The sequence below is a fragment of the Trachypithecus francoisi genome, unplaced genomic scaffold (assembly GCF_009764315.1).
Source record: "Trachypithecus francoisi isolate TF-2019V2 unplaced genomic scaffold, Tfra_2.0 Lachesis_group3, whole genome shotgun sequence".
NCBI classification, from domain to species: Eukaryota; Metazoa; Chordata; class Mammalia; order Primates; family Cercopithecidae; genus Trachypithecus; species Trachypithecus francoisi.
This window is the reverse complement of record NW_022681468.1, coordinates 10,285,974-10,307,566: the sequence shown is the minus strand read 5'-3', so window position 1 is coordinate 10,307,566 and position 21,593 is coordinate 10,285,974. Positions and strand designations below refer to the sequence as shown.

General features: G+C 39.7%; 1 protein-coding gene across 6 annotated transcripts in view; it reads left to right on the top strand.

The window, feature by feature from the left end:
- PAPOLA (poly(A) polymerase alpha) overlaps positions 1–21,593 on the top strand; it is a 66,369-nt gene that overhangs the window by 3,211 nt on the left and 41,565 nt on the right. For 3 of the 6 annotated variants that reach the window (XM_033191411.1, XM_033191409.1, XM_033191407.1), the window contains exons 2-5: positions 219–278; positions 14,828–15,001; positions 15,799–15,865; positions 21,317–21,398. In XM_033191411.1, coding sequence (XP_033047302.1) covers positions 219–278; positions 14,828–15,001; positions 15,799–15,865; positions 21,317–21,398 — 383 coding nt within the window. The remainder of the gene's footprint in view (positions 1–218; positions 279–14,827; positions 15,002–15,798; positions 15,866–21,316; positions 21,399–21,593) is intronic. The other 3 variants (XM_033191408.1, XM_033191412.1, XM_033191410.1) reach the window with 1 other exon arrangement.

The window sequence follows — 21,593 nt, the reverse complement described above, 5'->3', positions numbered from 1 at the left end:
ATATTTGCGGGTGCTGCACAAAAAAGAGGGAATTGGAGTAGTTTTACATCACCATAACAAGCAGAACCGGTACCTGCTGGTGGATGTTCTGTGCTTCCCAGAGCGTGATCTGTGGATGCTTGGGGAGGGGGACCACTGAGATCTTAAAGAGGGTATATAATGTTAAAACAGTTTTCATGTTCCTGAGATGTTTTGTCTTTCAACATCTGTACTTATAGTGCAAAAGCAGTGGTGGGAAATGCTGTATCCATCGTAGGAACAATCAAGGCAGAGGTCCGGTATTGTATATAGTCATTTCCTCCCTCCTCCCTCCCTCCATTCTTGCTGTTGTCCGTTCGTTCTTTCTGTCGTCCGTTCCTTCATTCTTTTGTTCTTGACAGAGTCTCGCTCTGTCGATAGGCTGGACTGCAATGGCCCAATCTCGGCTTACTGCAACCTCCACCTCCCGGGTTCAAGCGATTCTCTTGCCTCAGCTTTCGGAGTAGCTGGGACTACAGGTGTACGCCCGCCACCACGCCCAGCTAATTTTTGTATTTTTAGTAGAGACGAGGTTTCACCGTGTTGGCCAGGATGGTCTTGATCTCCTGACCTCGTGATCTGCCCACCTCGGCCTCCCAAAGTGCTGGGATTAAAGGCGGGAGCCACCACACCCGGCCGACATTTTATTTCTTTTTTTTTTTTTTTTGAGGCGGAGTCTCGCTCTGTCGCCCGGACTGGAGTGCAGTGGCCGGATCTCAGCTCACTGCAAGCTCCGCTTCCCAGGTTTACGCCATTCTCCTGCCTCAGCCTCCCGAGTAGCTGGGACTACAGGCGCCCGCAGCCTCGCCCGGCTAGTTTTTGTATTTTTAGTAGAGACGGGGTTTCACCGTGTTCGCCAGGATGGTCTCGATCTCCTGACCTCGTGATCCGCCCGTCTCAGCCTCCCAAAGTGCTGGGATTAGACATTTTATTTCTTAAAGACTGCACACTCATAGTTTAAAAAAGCTTTTGATGAAACAGTAAAAGGAGGTTAATTTAATCAAATCTTGACACTTTATCTTTTTAATGTACTGTGACCATGGAAAGTAGTTGTGAAGCTGTATACTGGGGAGTAAAATGGTGGTTTTGAGGAGCACTTGTATGTTGATTTGTGAGCTAAGCTGGTGTTTTCATGGAGCTCCGTTTTTATCTGAAAGAACAAGTGATGAACTGTGGCTATTCATATTTGAGTATTTAGGAGACTTACATGAGAATAAAGCGAGTCTGTCACTTCAAGGTAAACAACTGACTGTATTCCTGGCCAGTGAAAAATTTGAGCTTTCAAGCAAAATATAGAATTTTAGAAAGCTTGCTTTTCCATCATGAGCTTGACAGTTTTTCCCAATACTTAAAAGATGTTTCTGCTGACATTGGTGGATTAATGCATGTAGTTTCAATGCTGTATAGTGTGTGCTTAAAAAAATAACGTTTTTGGCCGGGCGCGGTGGCTCAAGCCTGTAATCCCAGCACTTTGGGAGGCCGAGACGGGCGGATCACGAGGTCAGGAGATCGAGACCATCCTGGCTAACACGGTGAAACCCCGTCTCTACTAAAAATACAAAAAACTAGCCGGGCGAGGTGGCGGCGCCTGTAGTCCCAGCTACTCAGGAGGCTGAGGCAGGAGAATGGCGTGAACCCGGGAGGCGGAGCTTGCAGTGAGCTGAGATCTGGCCACTGCACTCCAGCCTGGGCGACAGAGCGAGACTCCGTCTCAAAAAAAAAAATAATAATAATAACGTTTTTTAATATTTGGTAGGCCTGTATAATTCAGTGAACCCGTATTTTCCAAATGACCATTTGTGATGTAATAAAATCGTATATGCATTCAAGGGTACAGTCAGAGTGCAAGGCAAACCAGATTTTAATGCAACAGAGTACCGAGGGTTTATTAATAGGGTTTTAACTTTCATATTGTAACTAATCTTTGCAAAACTACCACTTGGGGAGTTCTGGTGTAGTATCAAAGAAGACTACCCATAATTAATTGAAAAGACTAAATACTGCTCTTTTCCAATTACAGTGTTGCTCCCAGCACTATGGGAGGCCAAGGTGGGAGGATTGTTTGAGCCTGTAAGTTCAAGACCAGCCTGGGTGACATAGCCGTCTCCACAAAACAAAAAGAAACAGTTATAATGTTGGTTTGATGCCAAGTTTTCTTCATATGCTTCAACTGGAACAATTTATTGCAACAGATTGAATGCAGAAGCAGCTATGAGAATCCAGCCATCTTTGGTTTAGCCAGAATTAAAGAGATTTACAGAAATGCAAAAGCATGCCATTCTTACTAAATTTTTTGTTTTGGAAAACAGTTTTTTAAAGCATGTTAACATGTAATGAGTTTCTTGCTATTTAAATGAATAAATACAAGGTTTTCAGTTATAATTTCCAATGCAGTGGATATTGGTAAGCATAATGCACGTAAGTAAGAGCTCTTTGGAGTGCTCAGTACATTTTAAGAGTTGTAAAGGGGTCCTGAGACCAAAATGTTTGAAAACTTGAGAGATCCTGATTGAGAACAGCTGCCCCAAGATGAAGTAGGCTTTTCAGTGGTGGTGTGAGCTGCCCATGCAGCACCTCTGGTGTTTTTTTGTTTTTTTTGAGATGGAGTCTTGCTCTGTTGCCCAGGCTGGAGTGTAGTGGTGCTAGCTCGGCTCACTGCAACCCCCACATCCCAGGTTCAAGCAATTCTCCTGCCTCAGCCTACCGAGTAGCTGGGATTATAGGCCTGTGCCACCATGTCCGGCTAATTTTTGTATTTTTAGTAGAGACAGGATTTCACCGTATTGGCCAGTCTGGTCTCGAATTCCTGACTTCAGGTGATCTGCCTGCATTGGCCTCCCAAAGTGCTGGGATTACAGTCCCACCACACCCGGTCTCTGGCAGTTTTCTGAACACTGTCTGGGAATGGACATGCACCCCACTCCACCCCAACCCTCTGTTTTAAATTTAAACAATTTTAAATAAAATTTTTTGTTGTTGTCAGTGAGAAACAATGTATTAGATAACCTTTAGGAAAGATAACAGAACTGTGAGATTTTGATTCTCAGATTTTAAAATTTGGAGTTTTTATAGTGAATTGCTGCTCAGTAAATGTTGATTATGGTTTTGAGATGTGGTGTTTTACCTGAAACATATTTTCAGTTCATATTTTTTGGTAGAGAAGTTGGAAGGCAAGGTATGGGAGTTAAGTAAATTTATGAGCCTACTCAGTTCCTATCCCTGATTGTTAGTCCATATTTTTTGGTAGAGAAGTTGGAAGGCAAGGTATGGGAGTTGAGTAAATTTATGAGCCTACTCAGTTCCTATCCCTGATTGTTTTCCTCACCTTCTTAAGGCAGAAGCCAGTTCTGGCTTGATAACAACTTTAAAAATGTTTTGACTCATCAGAACATTCTATTCCTGGTTAACTAAGTCAACTTTAGGTTAACATTACAATTAAATTTCATCTTTAGTTTTATCTAGGCAAGTTTATAAAGCTAGCTTCTTTCAGGTAAAATGAGACCATTTGACTTCTTAGCTAGTTTTCATTTTGGGAGGGTGTGTGTATCTCTTTTATTCTGTATGTTCAGGGTTCTAATTACCTAGCAGCTTTTAAATAATTGGACAATGCCAGTGTATGATTTACAAAGCAGCAACATTATAGGAGGTAATTGGTTCCCCTAAAAGTTGATTAAAGTTGAGGCTCAAAAGAATACCTGACCAAGGTCATAAAGGTACTAAATTGTAGATTGGGGCTTAAATCAGCTCTGGATTCCATGTTCCATTCTCATTCCAGTACACTATACCATTTCCTGTGGACACTGTAGGGAACCATGTGTGGTTAGCTCAGTTGGAGTCTTTATTTGTGAGACAGGGTGTCACTGTTACCCAGGCTGGAATGCAGTTGTGCAATCATGGCTCACTGCAGGCTTGACCTCCCAGGCTCAAGGGATCCTCCCACCTCAGCCTCCTGAGTATCTGGGACTACAGGCATGCACCACCACATGTGGCTATTTTTTGTATTTTTTATTGTGTGAGAGTGTTTCGCCACGTTGCCCAGGCTGGTCTCAAACTCCTGGGCTCAAACAATCCCACCTTGGCCTCCCAAAATGCTGAGATTACAGGCATGAGCCACCACGCCTGGCCAGTTGGAATCTCTATATAGTTTCAAGTAGAAATAATTTTCAAGCTCAAGTTTTTTGTGTTTATAACATTTAAATCTCAAAGTATTTACATAGTGAAAAATACATATGAAAGTATATAAACCAAAGTAACATATAGTATATACTTGTAGTATACACAGAATGTAACATGCTATAGAACCTGAGATCTTATGCGTCGCTTAATGATTGGATGTATTCTGAAAAAATGTGTTAGGTGATTTTACTGTGGGAACAGTGTACTTACACAAACCTAAATGGTATAGCCTACTATGCACTTCGGCTGTGTGATACGGCCTGTTGCTCCTAGGCTGTAAACCTGTACAGCGTGTTACTGTACTGAATACTGTAGGTAGTTGTAATACATTAGGAAGCATTTGTGTATCTAAATGTATGTAAACACAAAAGGAATAGTAAAAATACGGTCTTATACTGTTACGGGACCATTGTTCTATATGTGGTCTGTCCTTGACTGAAAAATGCTGTTATGTGGCACACGACTATACTTTTAGTGACTTTATTTGTGTATATATTCTTATTTAAAGCCATGCACAGATTTGCCACTTACAGACCCTACTTTGTGGCCTGTACCTTTTGTGGGAGTTGCCTTTTTTTTTTTTTTTTTAATCTTTGGATTGTATGTAGGCCTGCTGAACTGTATAGCAATCTCATTTGTGGAAACTTAAGGATTTGGGAAGAAAAGATAGAGGCATTCTGTTAGATTTCTTTCTTCCTCTTTTGTTACATAATTATTTTTCAAATTTGTATTCCCTCTATATTTTGTCCAGAAATTGGCTTCTTGCATTTTATGGCAGTTTTTATAATTTTTGGGTTGATCAAGTACAGTGTTTCTGTCATTTTGATCCTTAGAAACATTTAAATTGCATTTCCTGAAATTAGTGTCTGTAGTACTATGACTTACTATGATTATGACTATTTTCTGATACATTTTCACACTCTTTCATACTTTTTCAGGTCCTGTTTCATACTTCATTAAATTTACATTTCTTTCATTTTCAAGTTGTACTTGGCAAGTTGATGTAGGAGTGCACAATTCAACTTTTTTTTTTTTTTAAGTTTCTCCTAGCCATATGAGAGAGAGGGACATACACACACAAATACATGCACTTGTGCGCAAAGGGGCAGTTGGAAGTACCCTTATGAAGTGAGGAAAAATAACTTGGCTATTGTAGGAATTGAATAGCAAGTACCCTTTCTGTGCGTAAGCAACCTTGAATTTTCAGTTTGGCCTTGGGCTTTATCATACATGCTTTATTCTCCTTGAGCGTAAACAAACTATTATGTCATCTTTGAGCCTCTGCTACTGCTTTACTAACTATTGACTGGATGGCCCACCTGCAGTACATTTTTAAGAATATAGTGGGGTCTAAATTTTTTTTTTTTTTTTTTTGAGACGGAGTCTCGCTCTGCCACCCAGGCTGGAGTGCAGTGGCCAGATCTCAGCTCACTGCAAGCTCCGCCTCCCGGGTTTACACCATTCTCCTGCCTCAGCCTCCCGAGTAGCTGGGACTACAGGCGCCCGCCACCTCGCCCGGCTAGTTTTTTGTATTTTTTTAGTAGAGACGGGGTTTCACCATGTTAGCCAGGATGGTCTCGATCTCCTGACCTCGTGATCCACCCGTCTCGGCCTCCCAAAGTGCTGGGATTACAGGCTTGAGCCACCGCGCCCGGCCTAAATATTTTTAGTACCACTTACACAGAACACCTTGGTGGACCATTTAACCAGCCTTTTAATTTCTTAGCATATATGCTATTTTGGCAATATTCTTGCCTCTAAACTACTATCATTATATGCTGCATACCTTGTTAAAAAGGAGATTGTATTATTTTGGCTCAGAATTAATATTTAATGCACAGTGAGATACTTAAAGAGATCCCTGTGTCTTTTCTGTTCGTGTCCTTCGAATGAGCAAGTTAAGGTGGAGACCTTTCAGCAGCACCTGGTACTGTGGGGAATTGTGCCTTCTGTCAGTTACTGCAGTCTCTCCAGTGGCTTCCAAAGAACAAGATTAGCAAGTTTGGCTTTCAGTTTGTTTTTTTTTTTTTTTTTGAGACGGAGTCTCGCTCTGTCACCCAGGCTGGAGTGCAGTGGCCGGATCTCAGCTCACTGCAAGCTCCGCCTCCCGGGTTCCCGCCATTCTCCTGCCTCAGCCTCCCGAGTAGCTGGGACCACAGGCGCCCGCCACCTCGCCTGGCTAGTTTTTTTTTTTGTATTTTTTAGTAGAGACGGGGTTTCACGGTGTTCGCCAGGATGGTCTCGATCTCCTGACCTCGTGATCCGCCCGTCTCGGCCTCCCAAAGTGCTGGGATTACAGGCGTGAGCCACCGCGCCCGGCCGGCTTTCAGTTTTAACTCCATCATGCACATCATTGAGCATTTTCTGTTAAGTAGTAGCTATGAATTGGGACAGTTGACTCTGTTAATATCATGGGCCACAACTTCTTCCAAATGCCTACTATCAGTAGATGGGGATTAATCAGTAGTGCCTAATGAGCTTTGTATACATTGAGACACAGGCGGGCTGTGGTGGCTCATGCCTGTAATCCCAGCACTTTGGGAGGTCAAAGTGGGAGGATTGCTTGAGCCCAGGCGTTTGAGACCAGCCTGGGCAACATGGTGAGACCCTGACTCTGTTAAAAAAAATTTAAATTGAGATGCAAAGTACTTAAACATTAACTGTTTGAGGAAAACACCAATGGAAATATGATGTTCTGTCCTTTTGTGTGTTAGTAGTCATCTGTCTAGATTGCACTTCTCCCTTCCCATCATTTACTGTGTACACCTTAACCTTCTGGCATAGTCATGATTTTATCTTTGTTTCTTTAATGTTTTTTTTTTTCCAAGCTTCTACTTTGGACTTGTTTAAGGATCTGAATCCCAGACTAAATTTGAGATTGTCATTGAAAACAGAGACTACCTTAAGCATCTTTGTATTTCTGATTTTATTTAGCATTGTCTTTTATGCATATTTAGGAATTTGGTACATTTCAGCCTAATAAATACTGTACTTTCTGACAAAAGGTAGATGAGAAAAAAGTGCTTTTAGGAAAATTGAGTTGATATTTAATAACCTTGGTTGGCCTAGCAGCTTCCTGGAGCAATAAATAAAGCAATATTTGCTTTGGATTTACTATTTCTAGAGTATTGCACTAAAAAGCTATTTAAAAAATCTTGGTTTATTTCACAAACTAGTGTTTTAATTAGCATAAACTGAGTTTTTAGCTAATAACCAAAAGCGAATTATTTTAATTTGAGGATTTGTTTGGTGCCCCTCCCTGCCATTTTAGGGGGTGATTTTAGCCTCCTTGCTATAACTATTCTAATTTAATGGTGAATGGTAGAATTAGTTGACTTTCATCTTTTGCAAGATTATTAATTTCTACTTTAAATAATTTAACAAGTTGAAACAAGTTTATAAAATATAAGATAAAATATTATGGTCTCAATTCTGCTTGGTTGTGTTTCTATGAATGTATTATAGACGTAATATACAAATAGTTAAAAAAAAAAACTGGGTGTCATGGTGCATGCCTGTAATCTGAGCTGTGAGGGAGGATCACCTAAGCTCAAGAGTTTAGATCAGCCTGGGCAACAGAGCAAGACCCCATCTCTAAAAATAATAATAAAAAAAACTCTATCTATATGACTACATATTGTAAATGATGTACAGAGGTGCCTCAGTATAGAGATGATTATTATAGGCTATGAAATCAGATATCTAGGTTCATATTCTGGTCCAGTAAACTTAATCAAGCCTTCTTTCTTAGTTTAATAGTAAGAGTTGTTAGAAAAAATTAGGAATGGTGTAAATATGTGGGATACGTTGAAATTTCAGTAGATGGCAAATATGATCATAATTATATTCTGCTACTTTTTTTTTGTCCTGATACACATGCTGCTACATGTACTATCTCGTCTCTTTATTTTGGCATAGTTTTAAGTTGTAAGCATGTACTGTAATTAACCAGTTCTTTATTGATGGATATTTAGGTGGTTTCCAGTTTTACTTCATTGCATACTCTGCTCAGTGAACAACCTTGAATACCTTTCTGTGTTCGTTCTATGAGAAAAGTTCAAATTCCAGAACCTATGAGATCAAGAGAGTTAACTTACAAATGAATGAACTAAGTACCAAACAAACTCCCTTTTTAGGGGATAGGGTGGCATAGACACTGCTCATTTCAAGCTTATTTCTGTTGTGCTGGAATTTGGGTCCCTATTTTGGTCTGTCTTCCAGTCTTTGCACCCATACTCTAGGAGTGGCTGGAAATTTATATATTTTTTGTTGTTTGTTTTTTGCTTTTTGGGGGGATGGAGTCTCGTCGCCCAGGCTGGATTGCAGTGGTATGATCACAGCTCACTACAGCCTCAGCTTCCTGGGCTCAGGAGATCATCTTGCCTCAGCCTTCTGAGTAACTGGGACTACAGGTGCATGCCCCCTACAGCTGGCTGATTTTTAAACTTTTTGTGCAGATGGCGTCTTCCTATGTTGCCCAGGCTGGTCTCAAACTCCTGGACTCAAGGGATCCTCCTGCCTCAGCCTCCCAAAGTGTTGGTATTACAGGTCTGTGCCACTGCACCAGGCCTGGGGATTTAGCTTTTTATGTAGTATTTTATAGTTTAAAAATGTGTGATTAAAGAGAATATGTTTTCCAATTTCAGGGCTTTCAGTTTGAGCCTTCTGCCCTAGTATTTCTGTCCTGGTATTTCTGTAATAAATAGATCGCTGGAGATAAAGTTGCTAGACAAACTTTTAAAATTGGTATGTGCATTTTTAATTTTGATAAATACCAGATTGCTTTTTAAAATGATGTAACAAGTTTGCTTTCATTGTGATGGATAAGGGCTCATTTTTTTTTTTTTACACTATTGCCAACATTGGAGGTTTTTTGGTCTTTCGTTCTTACCACATATATTAAATTTTGTTTTTCATTAATCTGGTTGTCTTAATTTGCTTCCCTGATATGCAGTTAAACTTTTAAAAAAATTGATTGAAGAATTCTTTATGTATTCAGACTATTGCTGTTTTGACATAAGTTGCATGTATTTTCTCCTTTTATCATTTGCTTTAACTTTCCTTATGTGCTATATTGTTACTATATAAAAGTTGGAATATTTTGATACAAGTAAACCTGTTTTTATGGCTTTTGCGTTTTGTGTCTTGCTTGACTAAGCCTCTGAAAATGTTTTTTATCTTTTAGTGCCTTTATGCTTTTTAAATATTTTTGAAATAGCATCTGGGTTTTAGATTTTACTATGGGCAATCAAGGCCATTCGAGTATTTCATAGTTGTCTTCACTGACTTAAAATGGGATCTTTATATGTGCAAAGATGATCGTACTTTGCCTATTTGAATGTATGACCATTAAACTCCAGTTAACAAATCGTAGGAACTTGCACTGTTTGCATTAGATTTCTAACTGCTGTACCAAGGTAGTTCTTGATAGTTGAGATTGTATGTATTAGTTAAGTTGAATGTCTAACCTTTTGAAACAAATATCCTGCCAAAATAAACAGCCAACAGTCAACAAAAATGTCACTATTCTAAGTTCCTAGATATTTATCCTAATTAGAGTCATCTTGACATCCCTGAATGGGGCAAAGAAAGATCTGTGTCTCAGCTTTGGTCTAAAAACTTTCGTATTTGGAAACTGCTCGTTAGTGTTATATGCTGTAGTTGTAAAATTCCTAGTTTGTTATCCAAAGTAACGAAGAGATATAATAATTCTAAGGTAAATCCACAGAGATGCAACTTACCAAGGATAATATAACTAGTGGCAGAAATGAAACCAGAGTAATACGACGAGTAGCAGAAGTAGAATCAGGCTTGCTTTCTCCCTTTTTTATCAGATTATTTTTGAGTTGAGATCAGACTTTGTAGTCTGTCTTGAATACCATTACCAGAAGTTACAGTTTTTTAGTATACAGTTGTATTTTAGGAAGACATATTTAGTAGTAGTATGCCTGGTGGAACCATGTGACAAAGGAGTAGAAGGAAAGGCGTTGGAACCAAGATTGCCAGGAGTCAGAACTAGAATAGTTGAAAAGGAATTGTTATATAGAATGCTAAAACAATTAAAAGGCATGTGTTCTATGTGAACTTTGCCTTGATGAAAATAATTTAAATATTGTAAAGAAAACTCCATATATTCTAAGGAGAGAAGAGTTCTGAAAATTCTTTATACAGTACTTTGAACCAGTAACAAAAGGTGTGTTTATAGGGGAGAAGTGTTTGGCTGCCTTTTGTGGTTTTGAGAGGGGGCAGAATTCATATATGTACTATTATATATAGGTATGTATTTATGTGTAACTCTGATCCAGAAAGGATGAAGACTTTTAAGAATACTTTAGTCATAATATTAAAAACTGGCAAGATGTTTGCATTAGATGTGGATGAAAAGGAAGAATAAGGATAGATACACAATGGAGCAAAAAATTAGGTTACTAAAAGTAATTCTTAAGGAAATACAGTAATTTTTGTATTTTTATAGAATAGAGAGCTTATAGATGGCTGCCAGTCGCACTCTAAAAATTCAGACAGTACCCTAAAGGTGAATACTAATTATGTTGGTGAGATGAAAATGGACCAGTTGCTGAAGCAAAGCACAGTGTTCTTGATTTTAAAAACCAGGAAGACATTTTAAGGAATCACAGATACCGCAGCTATATGTCTGGTTTGTGTTTTTCGTTTTTGTGTTACATAAATTATAGAAGTTTATTTTTCAAAGTAGAATAGTATCTGAAGAAAATTAAATACTGGTAAAATGTTTCTAGAATAGATAGATGTCTAGTGCGTTCAAAAATGGGAGGAAGAACTTTGCATTCTTGGTTGGTAGCTGTCTGGTGTATGGTTCCAGGAGAGTGTCAGTTCATATATAAGGCAGAAGAATCCTTAATCTTTGGAGGTTTATGTTCCAAATTGCCCAATATTGGAGTATATAGATTTTGTTTTGTTGGAAGGAGAACAGCAACAAAAGGATTTCTTAAACTGTTTTATCATTCTACTTAATTTCTAGTGTTAAATGGAAAATCTTCACTTTCATTTAAAGTGTTACAATGTTTAATGTTTCTACTTTGGACATTTTGGACGTTTGAAATATCTGAGAGTCTGGAATTCTTAGTCTAGTTCCTTAAGCTCATGCTGAGCCATTTTTATTGGATACACAAGTATCTTGTAAATTTCAGAGTATGCATTTGTTTTTTTTTTTATTTGGTAGGTCTGTGTTACATAGTTTTTCCTTTACTTTCTTTCCTTCCTTCCCCTTCCATCCCCTCCTTCCCTCCATCTCTCTCTCTCTTCCTTCTTCCCTCCCTCCCGGGCTCCTATCTCAAACTCCTGGGCTCAAGCCATCCTCCTGCCTCAGCCTCCTGAGTAGCTAGGAGGACTACGGGCTTGTGCCACCAAGCCCAGCTAATTTTTATTTTTCATAGAGATGGGTGTCTCGCTATGTTGCCCAGGCTGGTCAATTCCTGACCTCAAGTGATTTTTCCCTGCTGTGCCTCCCTAAGCATTGGGATTATAAGCATGAGCCACGGTGCCTGGCCCATATATGTTCTTTCTTGAATTAGGTGGAACACATGTGGTTTTATATTGACACAAAGTAATACTGAGGCTGGATGATGTGCCTACATTTGGAATAAAGTAAATAAAAATTTCCAGCTTGCATATGATTTATTTCCCCATCAAAATGTTAGTGTAATCAATATTTTTTCAGATTAGGCTGAGCAAATCTTGTGCACATTTAGAAATCAGGGCCTGTATTCTAGTGTTCTAGTGAGAAAGTTAAAGTAGATAGGAGCTTTCCAAGCGTTGTTTATTGTGACAATGAAAGTCTGAAGATTTGAATAAGAAAAAAATGGGAAAGATAGAGGAATCTTACAGTGGATACTCTTTGTTTTTTTAATGATCCAAACTGAACTGGTAATGAATTTAATTCCTTGAGAATGGAAAAGAATACAGAGAAACATATTACTTGCACAAAACAAAAATAGAGATTTATTGCTTGAGGCTACAAAAATACGATTTCAGCTTATACTTGACTTAAAGCTCTCCTTGCTTGAACCAGATCTAGCCTAGACAAAATGAAGTTTTTACATTTTTTTTTTCTGGCTTTACTCATGTTAAAATCATTTATGAAAGCATTCATAATCCCAGGATAATTGTGAAGGACTGTAGTTTATTAAGAAAAACTCATGAAGCAATGAATAACACAAGATAATACAATTATGTTAGGATAGGTGGTAAGCATAGTTTGTATTGTGCACTTGAAAATTTAAGAGTGATCTCAAGTTCCGTGCTCTTACGGCAGAAAACCAGAGGGGCACACAGGGAAACTTTGGAGGTAATGGATGTATTTATTACCTTGATTATGCTAATGGAACTACAAGTGTACGCATATGTCCAAACTTACCAAATTATATACATTAATTACGTTCCGTATTTTTGGTATGTCAGTGATACCTCAATAAAACTAGGGGGAGGAAAACCTGTGTGTAATGACCAAGGCGTTATAAATTCAGTTATACTTCATGTGTATATTTTAACCTTAGGAGATGCTACATATGATTAGAAAACAGAACATTTTTATTTCGTCTTCAGCAAATACTATTTTTTTTTTTTTTTTAAGGTGGAGTTTTGCTCTGTTGCCCAGGCCAGAGTGCAATGGCATGATCTTGGCTCACTGCAACCTCCACCTCCTGGTTAGAGCGATTCGCCTGCCTCAGCCTCCTGAGTAGCTGAGATTACAGCATGCCATCACACCTGGCTAATTTTTGTATTTTTAGTGGAAATGGGTTTTCGCCTTGTTGGCTGGGCTGGTCTTGAACTCCTGGCCACAAATGATCTGCCCTCCTCGGCCTCCCAAAGTTTGCTGTGATTACAAGTGTGAGACACCATGCTTGGGCAAGTCTTCAGCAAATGCTTAGTGCTGAGGTGGATTAACATTATATCGAGTAGCTGTGCAGCTTAGAATAAAGGGGCAGGAGGAAACGATCTAACGTGAATTAATTTCTGCAGGAGATATGTCTGATTCATAATTATTCAGTAAATGCTGTTATAAAATCTGAATTAAAATTAAGACAGTATGTAACTAGACCAGGCAACAGTAAACAGGTGACACGCAGTCCAGCAGCTAATTAGTAACATGCAGTTTGGGCTTCCTGGCATTCTTAGATCTGTGTTGATATCACAAGACAAATTACAGAACAGTCTAGCAGTCTTAGTATAGACCAGAACCCAGTGGATTTGTGTAGTAAATGCATCATAAGCCTTATCTGTATAGCATTCTTAGATTTAGCACTTTATTGCTTATGTAGATTATCACACTTAAAGTAGAAATTGTATTTAGAACTTGGTAAAAAAGTAGCTGTGGTTGGGCTTGGTGGCCCATGCCTGTAATTCCAGCACTTTGGGAGGCAAAAGGGAGTAGATCATTTGAGGTCAGGAGTTTGAGAGCAGCATGGCCAACATGGTGAAACCCTGTTTCTACTAAAAATACAAAAATTAGCCAGTGTGATGGCATGCATCTGTAATCCCAGCTACTCGGGAGGCTGAGACAGGAGAATCAGTAGAACCCAGAAGGCAGAGGTTGCAGTGAGCTGAGATCGCGCCACTGTACTCCAGCCTGGGTGGCAGAGCGAGACTCCATTTCAAAAAACAAAAAGTAGCTGTGTGTGTGTGTAAAATACAAAATTTTTTTTTTTTCTTTTTAGTAGAGACGGGGTTTCAACATGTTATCCAGGCTGGCCTCGACTCCTGGGCTCAAGCCTTTCTCCCACTTCAGCTTCCTGAAGTGCTGGGGCTACAGGTGTGAGCCACCACACCTGGCTTATAAACACTTAATTTCTTAAGGAATGGAATTTGGGAGAAATAACTAATCCAGATTTGGGGTCTTTCCTTATCATATACTTGGTTTTGTATGTTATTCAACTGTTAGTTTAAAAATATTGTGTTGATTTTTTAAAGTTAATTTAATGAAAAAAATTATGAAAAAAGATTGAGTCAAATTTATTTCCAAAGCATTTAAAGCATGCTGTACCTTTTGACAAATTTGGAACTTATCTTAAAATGGATAAAAATGTAGCTGTGTGTGTGTAAAAGAAACCTTTTAGACTAGCATCATTATTGAAGTGTAAATCTCCCAAAAAGATCATTAACAAGCCTAGGGTGAATATAGTTCTTTCCCTTCAAATTTTGTTTAAGTTTATGCTATTTGCTTCATTATCTATGAACTTCATTCATTGTGAGTCAGATGCCAGGTTTCATTTGGGGAATGTCTTATATTGGTAAAATAACATTTTTTGTAGCATGTTTATCAATGTTTAAGAAACAGATTTTGGCTTATTTTCAAGAGGTGACATTTTTCAGAAGTTTACTATATTCTGGATAGTGTTTTCTCTAGCAGTGTATTTGGTCTGGATTCTAACTTAAGTGTTTAAGTAGTGACAGAGTTAAAATCCTTGGGGTAGAATTTTCTCTTTTTGGTCACTTGCTTTTGGTCACTTTTTGTCATAAAAATTTTTGGGGAAAAATTGCAGGGAACCAATCATGTTTAAAAATGTGTGTTACTAAATTAGTTTTTCTGGTCGTGCTGATTTGTTTCAAATTGTAGAATTCTTTTGGGAGTAATTTTATCCAATTTTATTTATAGTCCAGTTACAACACAGGGATCACAACAAACACAGCCGCCACAGAAGCACTATGGCATTACTTCTCCTATCAGCTTAGCAGCCCCCAAGGAGACTGACTGCATACTTACACAGAAACTAATTGAGACATTGAAACCCTTTGGGGTTTTTGAAGAGGAAGAGGAACTGCAGCGCAGGTAAATAGATATTCTATATTTTTTTAACTCAGACATTTTTATTAATGTTAAACTGATTTTGAGGCATTCTGTACTCAGAAGGCCAGGGTTGTTTGCCCAGATCTATATATCTTTTGGAGAAGAGCGATACTTAAGAGAGAAAACTTTTTTTTTTTTTTTTTTTTTTTGAGACAGAGTCTTCCTCTTGTTGCCCAGGCTGGAGTGCAATGGTGCGATCTTGGCTCACCACAGCCTCCGCCTCCTGGGTTCAAGCGATTCTTCTGCCTCAGCCTTTCGAGTAGCTGGGATTATAGGCACCCACCACCACGCCTGGCTAATTTTTTGTATTTTTAGTAGAGATGGAGTTTCACCATGTTGGCCAAGCTGGTCTCAAACTCCTGACCTCCGGTGATCTGCCCGCCTTGGCTTCCCAAAGTGTTGGAATTACAGGCGTAAGCCACCGCACCTGGCTGAAAACTTTATTTTTTGCATAGAGTTCTCTTCCCTTAATTTTGATGTTACTTATTTATTTTTTTGAAGCAATAATTCTGATGTTTTAATGCTTTTGGTTATTATAGTAATGAATTGTCTGGAGAAAGAGGAATGCCTTACTCAGTGTAACAGTGCCCGTATATGTGTATATATATAGAGAGAGAGAGAGAGAGAAAGAGCGCGCGAGCGAGCGCTTGCTAACTACAATATACTGTGCCTCTGATCACTTAAAAAATCATAATTTAGGAAGAATGCCTATTTAAAACTTTAAGAAACTTAATCAGTAATGATCTGGAATACTTGATTGATAATTGTTTTATCAACAGGATTTTAATTTTGGGAAAACTAAATAACCTGGTAAAAGAGTGGATACGAGAAATCAGTGAAAGCAAGGTAAGGCAACTTTTTTGTGTATGAAATAATTGGTCGTATATAGCCAACTGAACACAGCAAGTGTCTTATGTAACCTGTCCTTATTTGAATGGATTTAGAGTCTTTAATGTGGAGTCAATTTTAGACTATTGATAACAGATTTTGCATTATTTTTCTAGTTAATTTGGAAGCAGGAAAAACTGAACTGAGTTAAGCGATTTTTAAAAATAAGTACTGTTTGTTTGGAACATTTGAAAACTGAAACTCAGTAATTGTAAACTGCTTACACTCTTCACAGAAATAATGGATGTTTCTCTAAAAAGGTGCTTTAAACATATTTGAGAATCTTGTTGCCTTTTAAGAAATTCTGCCACAGTTTTTAAAAAAGATTTTCAGGTATTTTTCAAACTGAATATTTGTTTATTTAGTGTTTTTGTTTTTAAGAGACAGGGTCTCACTCTGTCATTCAAGTTGGAGTGCAGTGACACCATCATAGTGCACTATAACCTCAAATTGCTGAGTTCAAGCAATCCTCCTGGCCTTAGCCTCCCAAGTAGCTGGGACTGTAGGCATGTCCCTTCACACCTAGCTAATGGTATATGTAGGGTGTTGCTGTGTTGCCCAGACTGATCTCAAACTCCTGGCCTCAAGCAGTCCTCTCTCCTTGGCCTCCCAAAGGGCTAGCATTCCAGGCATGAGCCACTACCTGGCCTATTTAGTTTTCTATAATAACATTCTTTGGGTTTTCTTTTTTCTTTCTTTATTGAAACAGAGTCTCACTCTGTCACCCAGGCTAGAGTGCAGTGGTGCCACTGCAACCTCCACCTCCTAGGTTCAAGGGATTCTCATGCCTCAGCCTCCTGAGTAGCTGGAATTACAGGCGGGTGCTACCATGCCCAGCTATTGTTTTTATTTTTAGTAGAGACGGAGTTTCTCCATGTTGGCCACTCTGGTCTTGAGCTCCTGACCTCAAGTGATCCGCCTTCCTTGGCCTCCAAAGTGCTTGGGATTACAGCTGTGAGCCACTGCACCTAACCTCTTTCTTTCTTTTTTTCTTTTTTTTTTTTTTTTTGAGACAGTCTCACTCAGTCGCCCAGGCTGAAGTGCAGTGGCACGATCTTGGCTCGCTGCAACCTCTGCCTCCCGCATTCAACTGATTCTCCTGCCTCAGCCCCTCAAGTAGCTGGGATTACAGGTGTGTGCCACCATACCCAGCTAATTTTGTATTTTAGTAAAGATGGGCTTTTGCCATGTTGACCAGCTGGTCTCAAACTTTTGGCCTCAGATGATCTGCCCACCTCGGCCTTCCAAAGTGCTGGGATTACAGGCGTGTGCCCAGCCTCTTCTTTTTTTTTTTTTTTTTTTTTTTGAGACAGGGTCTCCCTCTGTTGCCCAGACTGGAGTGCAGTGGCATGATCTTAGCTCACTGTATCCTCTGCCTCCCGGGCTCAGGCGATCCTCCCACCCCAGCCTCCCGAGTACCTGGGACTATAGGCGGGCATCGCCAAGCCTGGCTAATTTTTTGTAGAGATGGCTTTTCACCATGTTGCCTAGATGAGTGTCAAACTCCTGGGCTTAAGATATCTGCCTGCCTTGGCCTCCCAAAGTGCCAGGACTACAGAGGTCAGCCCCTGCCCGGCCCCTTGGAGGTTCTAACACTTCATTGTGAATACTTATACGTACAACTCATAAATACGTGGCTAGCATTCTTCTGGTAGAGAAAATGTTTTTGTAGAGTTGTGTGTGGAATTTGACCCATTTAAAAAAATAACATAAATAGTGGTAATTTTTCCAGGGTAGTGCAAAATCCATGTTTAATCTATAATATAACTGAAAGGTTGAAAAGAGAACCAAGGGTAAAGGAAGAATTTCATAGAGCAGGGAGAGAGGGTGTCATCTTAGAAGAAAAGTTGTAGTCTTTTGGTTTTAGTCAAGTTTATAGTACTGTTTACTTAAAGCAGTGTATATGTATATTTCAAAATAGAAATTAAACTTCAGCAAATGTAGTATTCTAAATTGTGGACTTTACATACCACGTGTTTCTTACTGATTTTAGTTTCTGATAGAAAATAAGATTTTTTTTTTGGTTTGTTTGACATCTAATACTCTGAACTTAAAAATGAAAAAAAGATTTTGCAAGTGAAAATGTTTTTCCATGACCTGAATTAAGAAATCTTAATTTCTGGGTTACAATGATGATAATAGGTATAAACATACTAATATCTAAAAGTGTAGTTTATAATATACTAGTCACCAGCCACGTGAGTATTTAAATGGAAATTAAAATTAATCAAAATTTAAACATTCAGATTCTTGACTACACTAGTTACATTTCAGGTGCTCAACAGTGATGAGTAGCAGTGACAGAATGTTTACATCCTTGCAGAAAGTACCATTGGAGAGTATTCTTCAAAGATTGTTATGTCTTAATAGAGAAGTCTGTGGACCAGTGTTTTAAGATAGTTTCTCCTTCACCTCCTTTGTAGGCTACTTCTGCACATATCTTGCTGGCTAATTTTAAATAACCAGGTCAGCGTTGCCATTGAGGTTTTAAAATATCTAAACAAAGGAAGACAAAGGCTTTGCTTACTTTTAAGAAATACAACATTACAGCCAGGCACAGTGGCTCACGCCTGTAATCCAATATTTTGGGAGGCCGAGGTGGGCTTATCACGAGGTCAGGAGTTCGAGACCAGCCTGACCAACATGGTGAAACCCCGTCTCTACTGAAGATACAAAAATTAGCCGGGTGTGGTGGTGTGCGCCTGTAATCTCAGCTACTCAGGAGGCTGAGGCAGGATAATCACTTGAATCCAGGAGGCAGAGATTGCAGTGAGCTGAGACTGTGCCATTGTACTCCAGCCTGGGGGACAGAGTGAGACTCTGTCTCAGGGAAAAAAAAAAAAGACAGCATTACACACATAACTTGTCTATTTTCTTTTTTTTTTTTTTTTTTTTTGAGACGGAGTCTCGCGCTGTCACCCAGGCTGGAGTGCTGTGGCCGGATCTCAGCTCACTGCAAGCTCCGCCTCCCGGGTTCACGCCATTCTCCTGCCTCAGCCTCCCGAGTAGCTGGGACTACAGGCGCCGCCACCTCGCCCGGCTAGTTTTTTGTAGTTTTTAGTAGAGACGGGGTTTCACCGTGTTAGTCAGGATGGTCTCGATCTCCTGACCTCGTGATCCGCCCGTCTCGGCCTCCCAAAGTGCTAGGATTACAGGCTTGAGCCACCGCGCCTGGCCACTTGTCTATTTTCTATAGTGATGATTAAATATGCTCTTAAAAAACATATTCTGATCGCTTTAAAGAAAAAGATTATATTCAACGATTTTTACCAAATATCCCAAAGCATATTAGAGTCTTTTTTTGTCATATCAAAAGTGACTTGAAAGCCAATACCAGCCACACGCGGTGGCTCACGCCTATAATCCCAACACTTTGGGAGGCTGAGACGGGCCAACTGCTTGAGCCCAGATTGAGACCAGCTTGGGCAACATGTGAAACCCGGTCTCTACAAAAAATGTTTTAAAAATTAGCTGGGCATGGTGGCGTATGCATATAGTCCCAGCTAATCAGTGGCTGAGGTGGGATCTCACTCTTTAGAACTTGTCTTTAGGGTTTTTTGGAGTATGAAATAACACTTCATTTTATGTTCTTTTTTTCTTTTTTGAGAGGAAGGGGGGTGGTCTTTTTCATCTTTTGGTACTGAATAGATATTTTATTATACCAAGGAGTTAGGTAAGAGGAAATATTGACTAAACACTTACTAAGATTGTTTTTGTTTGTACAGACCTTGTCATTCTTATGAGCAGGGCCATTGAATACTAAACTGTAAAGCCTGGGATTTTACACTAGTGCCAGGGCTAGGAAGGCAGTTTTTGAATGCTTTCTCCCTCTTCCTGATGACTCTACTCTTTCTGAGTAAGAAAAGTAAATTTAGCTGTTTCTAAATTACTTCACCAAAGCCTTTTGGAAATCTAAAAAACTAAGCAATTTTTTACCAATATTAGCTTTCTCTTCTCTGCTGTGCTGTCCCCTTCCCCGTCACCTCTTCCCCTTCTTCTTCTCTTTTTTTGAGACAGGGTCTCACTCTGTCGCCCAGGTTGGAGTGCAGTGGTGTGATCATGGCTCACTGCAGCCTTGACCTGTAGGATTCAAGCAATCCTCCCACCTCAGCCACCTGATTAGCTGGCACTATATGCATACGCCACCATGCCCAGCTGATTTTTTTTTTTTTTTTTAAGACAAAGTCTGACTCTGTTGCCCAGGCTGGAGTGTAGTGGCCGGATCCCGGCTCACTGCAAGCTCCGCTTCCCGGGTTCACGCCATTCTCCTGCCTCAGCCTCCCGAGTAGCTGGGACTACAGGCACCCGCCACCTCGTCCGGCTAGTTTTTTTGTATTTTTTAGTAGAGACGTGGTTTCACCATGTTAGCCAGGATGGTCTCGATGTCCTGACCTTGTGATCCGCCCGTCTCGGCCTCCCAAAGTGCTGGGATTACAGGCTTGAGCCGCCGCGCCCGGCCGCCCAGCTAATTTTTAAAACATTTTTTGTAGAGACCGGGTTTCACATGTTGCCCAAGCTGGTCTCAATCTGGGCTCAAGCAGTTGGCCCGTCTCAGCCTCCCAAAGTGTTGGGATTATAGGCGTGAGCCACCGCGCGTGGCTGGTATTGGCTTTCAAGTCACTTTTGATATGATAAAAAAAGACTCTAATATGCTTTGGGATATTTGGTAAAAATCGTTGAATATAATCTTTTTCTTTTCTTTTTTTTTTTTTTTTTTTTTGAGACTGAGTCTCGCTCCCGCCCGGGCTGGAGTGCAGTGGCCGGATCTCAGCTCACTGCAAGCTCTGCCTCCCGGGTTTACGCCATTCTCCTGCCTCAGCCTCCGGAGTAGCTGGGACTACAGGCGCCCGCCACCTCGCCCGGCTAGTTTTTTGTATTTTTTAGTAGAGACGGGGTTTCACCGTGTTAGCCAGGATGGTCTCGATCTCCTGACCTCGTGATCCGCCCATCTCGGCCTCCCAAAGTGCTGGGATTACAGGCTTGAGCCACCGCGCCCGGCCTTAATCTTTTTCTTTAAAGCGATCAGAATATGTTTTTATTATACTGTAAATTGATGATTCATTTTATGTACAGCATCTTTGTCATGAATAAAGTCCCTGATTCTAATGTGCTCCTGTGGGATTACGTGATCTTCTCAATCACAGTCTTCTTTATAGCAGTTTCTAGAAATAGGGCAAAAATCTAACAATAAAGAATAAACTTATTTAAAAGTTGAAAATTGTTTGAATTTCAAATATGATTGATCTGAGGGGCTGGTATTTTTAAAGAGCTTTTATAGACTTTGAATACCCTTGATATAAATTTACACTGTAATCTTTCTTGGGATGCACTCCCCCACCCAAGTGTAGTATCATTTGAATAGTTTCCCTTGTGCTCCACTGGCAAAATAACCATTTTTTGTTTCAACAGAATCTTCCACAATCTGTAATTGAAAATGTTGGAGGAAAAATTTTTACATTTGGATCTTACAGATTAGGAGTGCATACAAAAGGTAAGTTTTATTTCATTTTTCCTAGAAAGGGACCCTTTAGTTCTTAAACATGATGACATACCCGTCTCAGTTACGTGTGTATCATATAGCTTATGCTTGTGTGGAAGGGAGAGTGCTTTGAGGAGTCTAAATTTTCAGTAAGAAAGATGTAAAATAATGCTGACTTCTATATCGCCACTGTCCAAAAGTAGTATT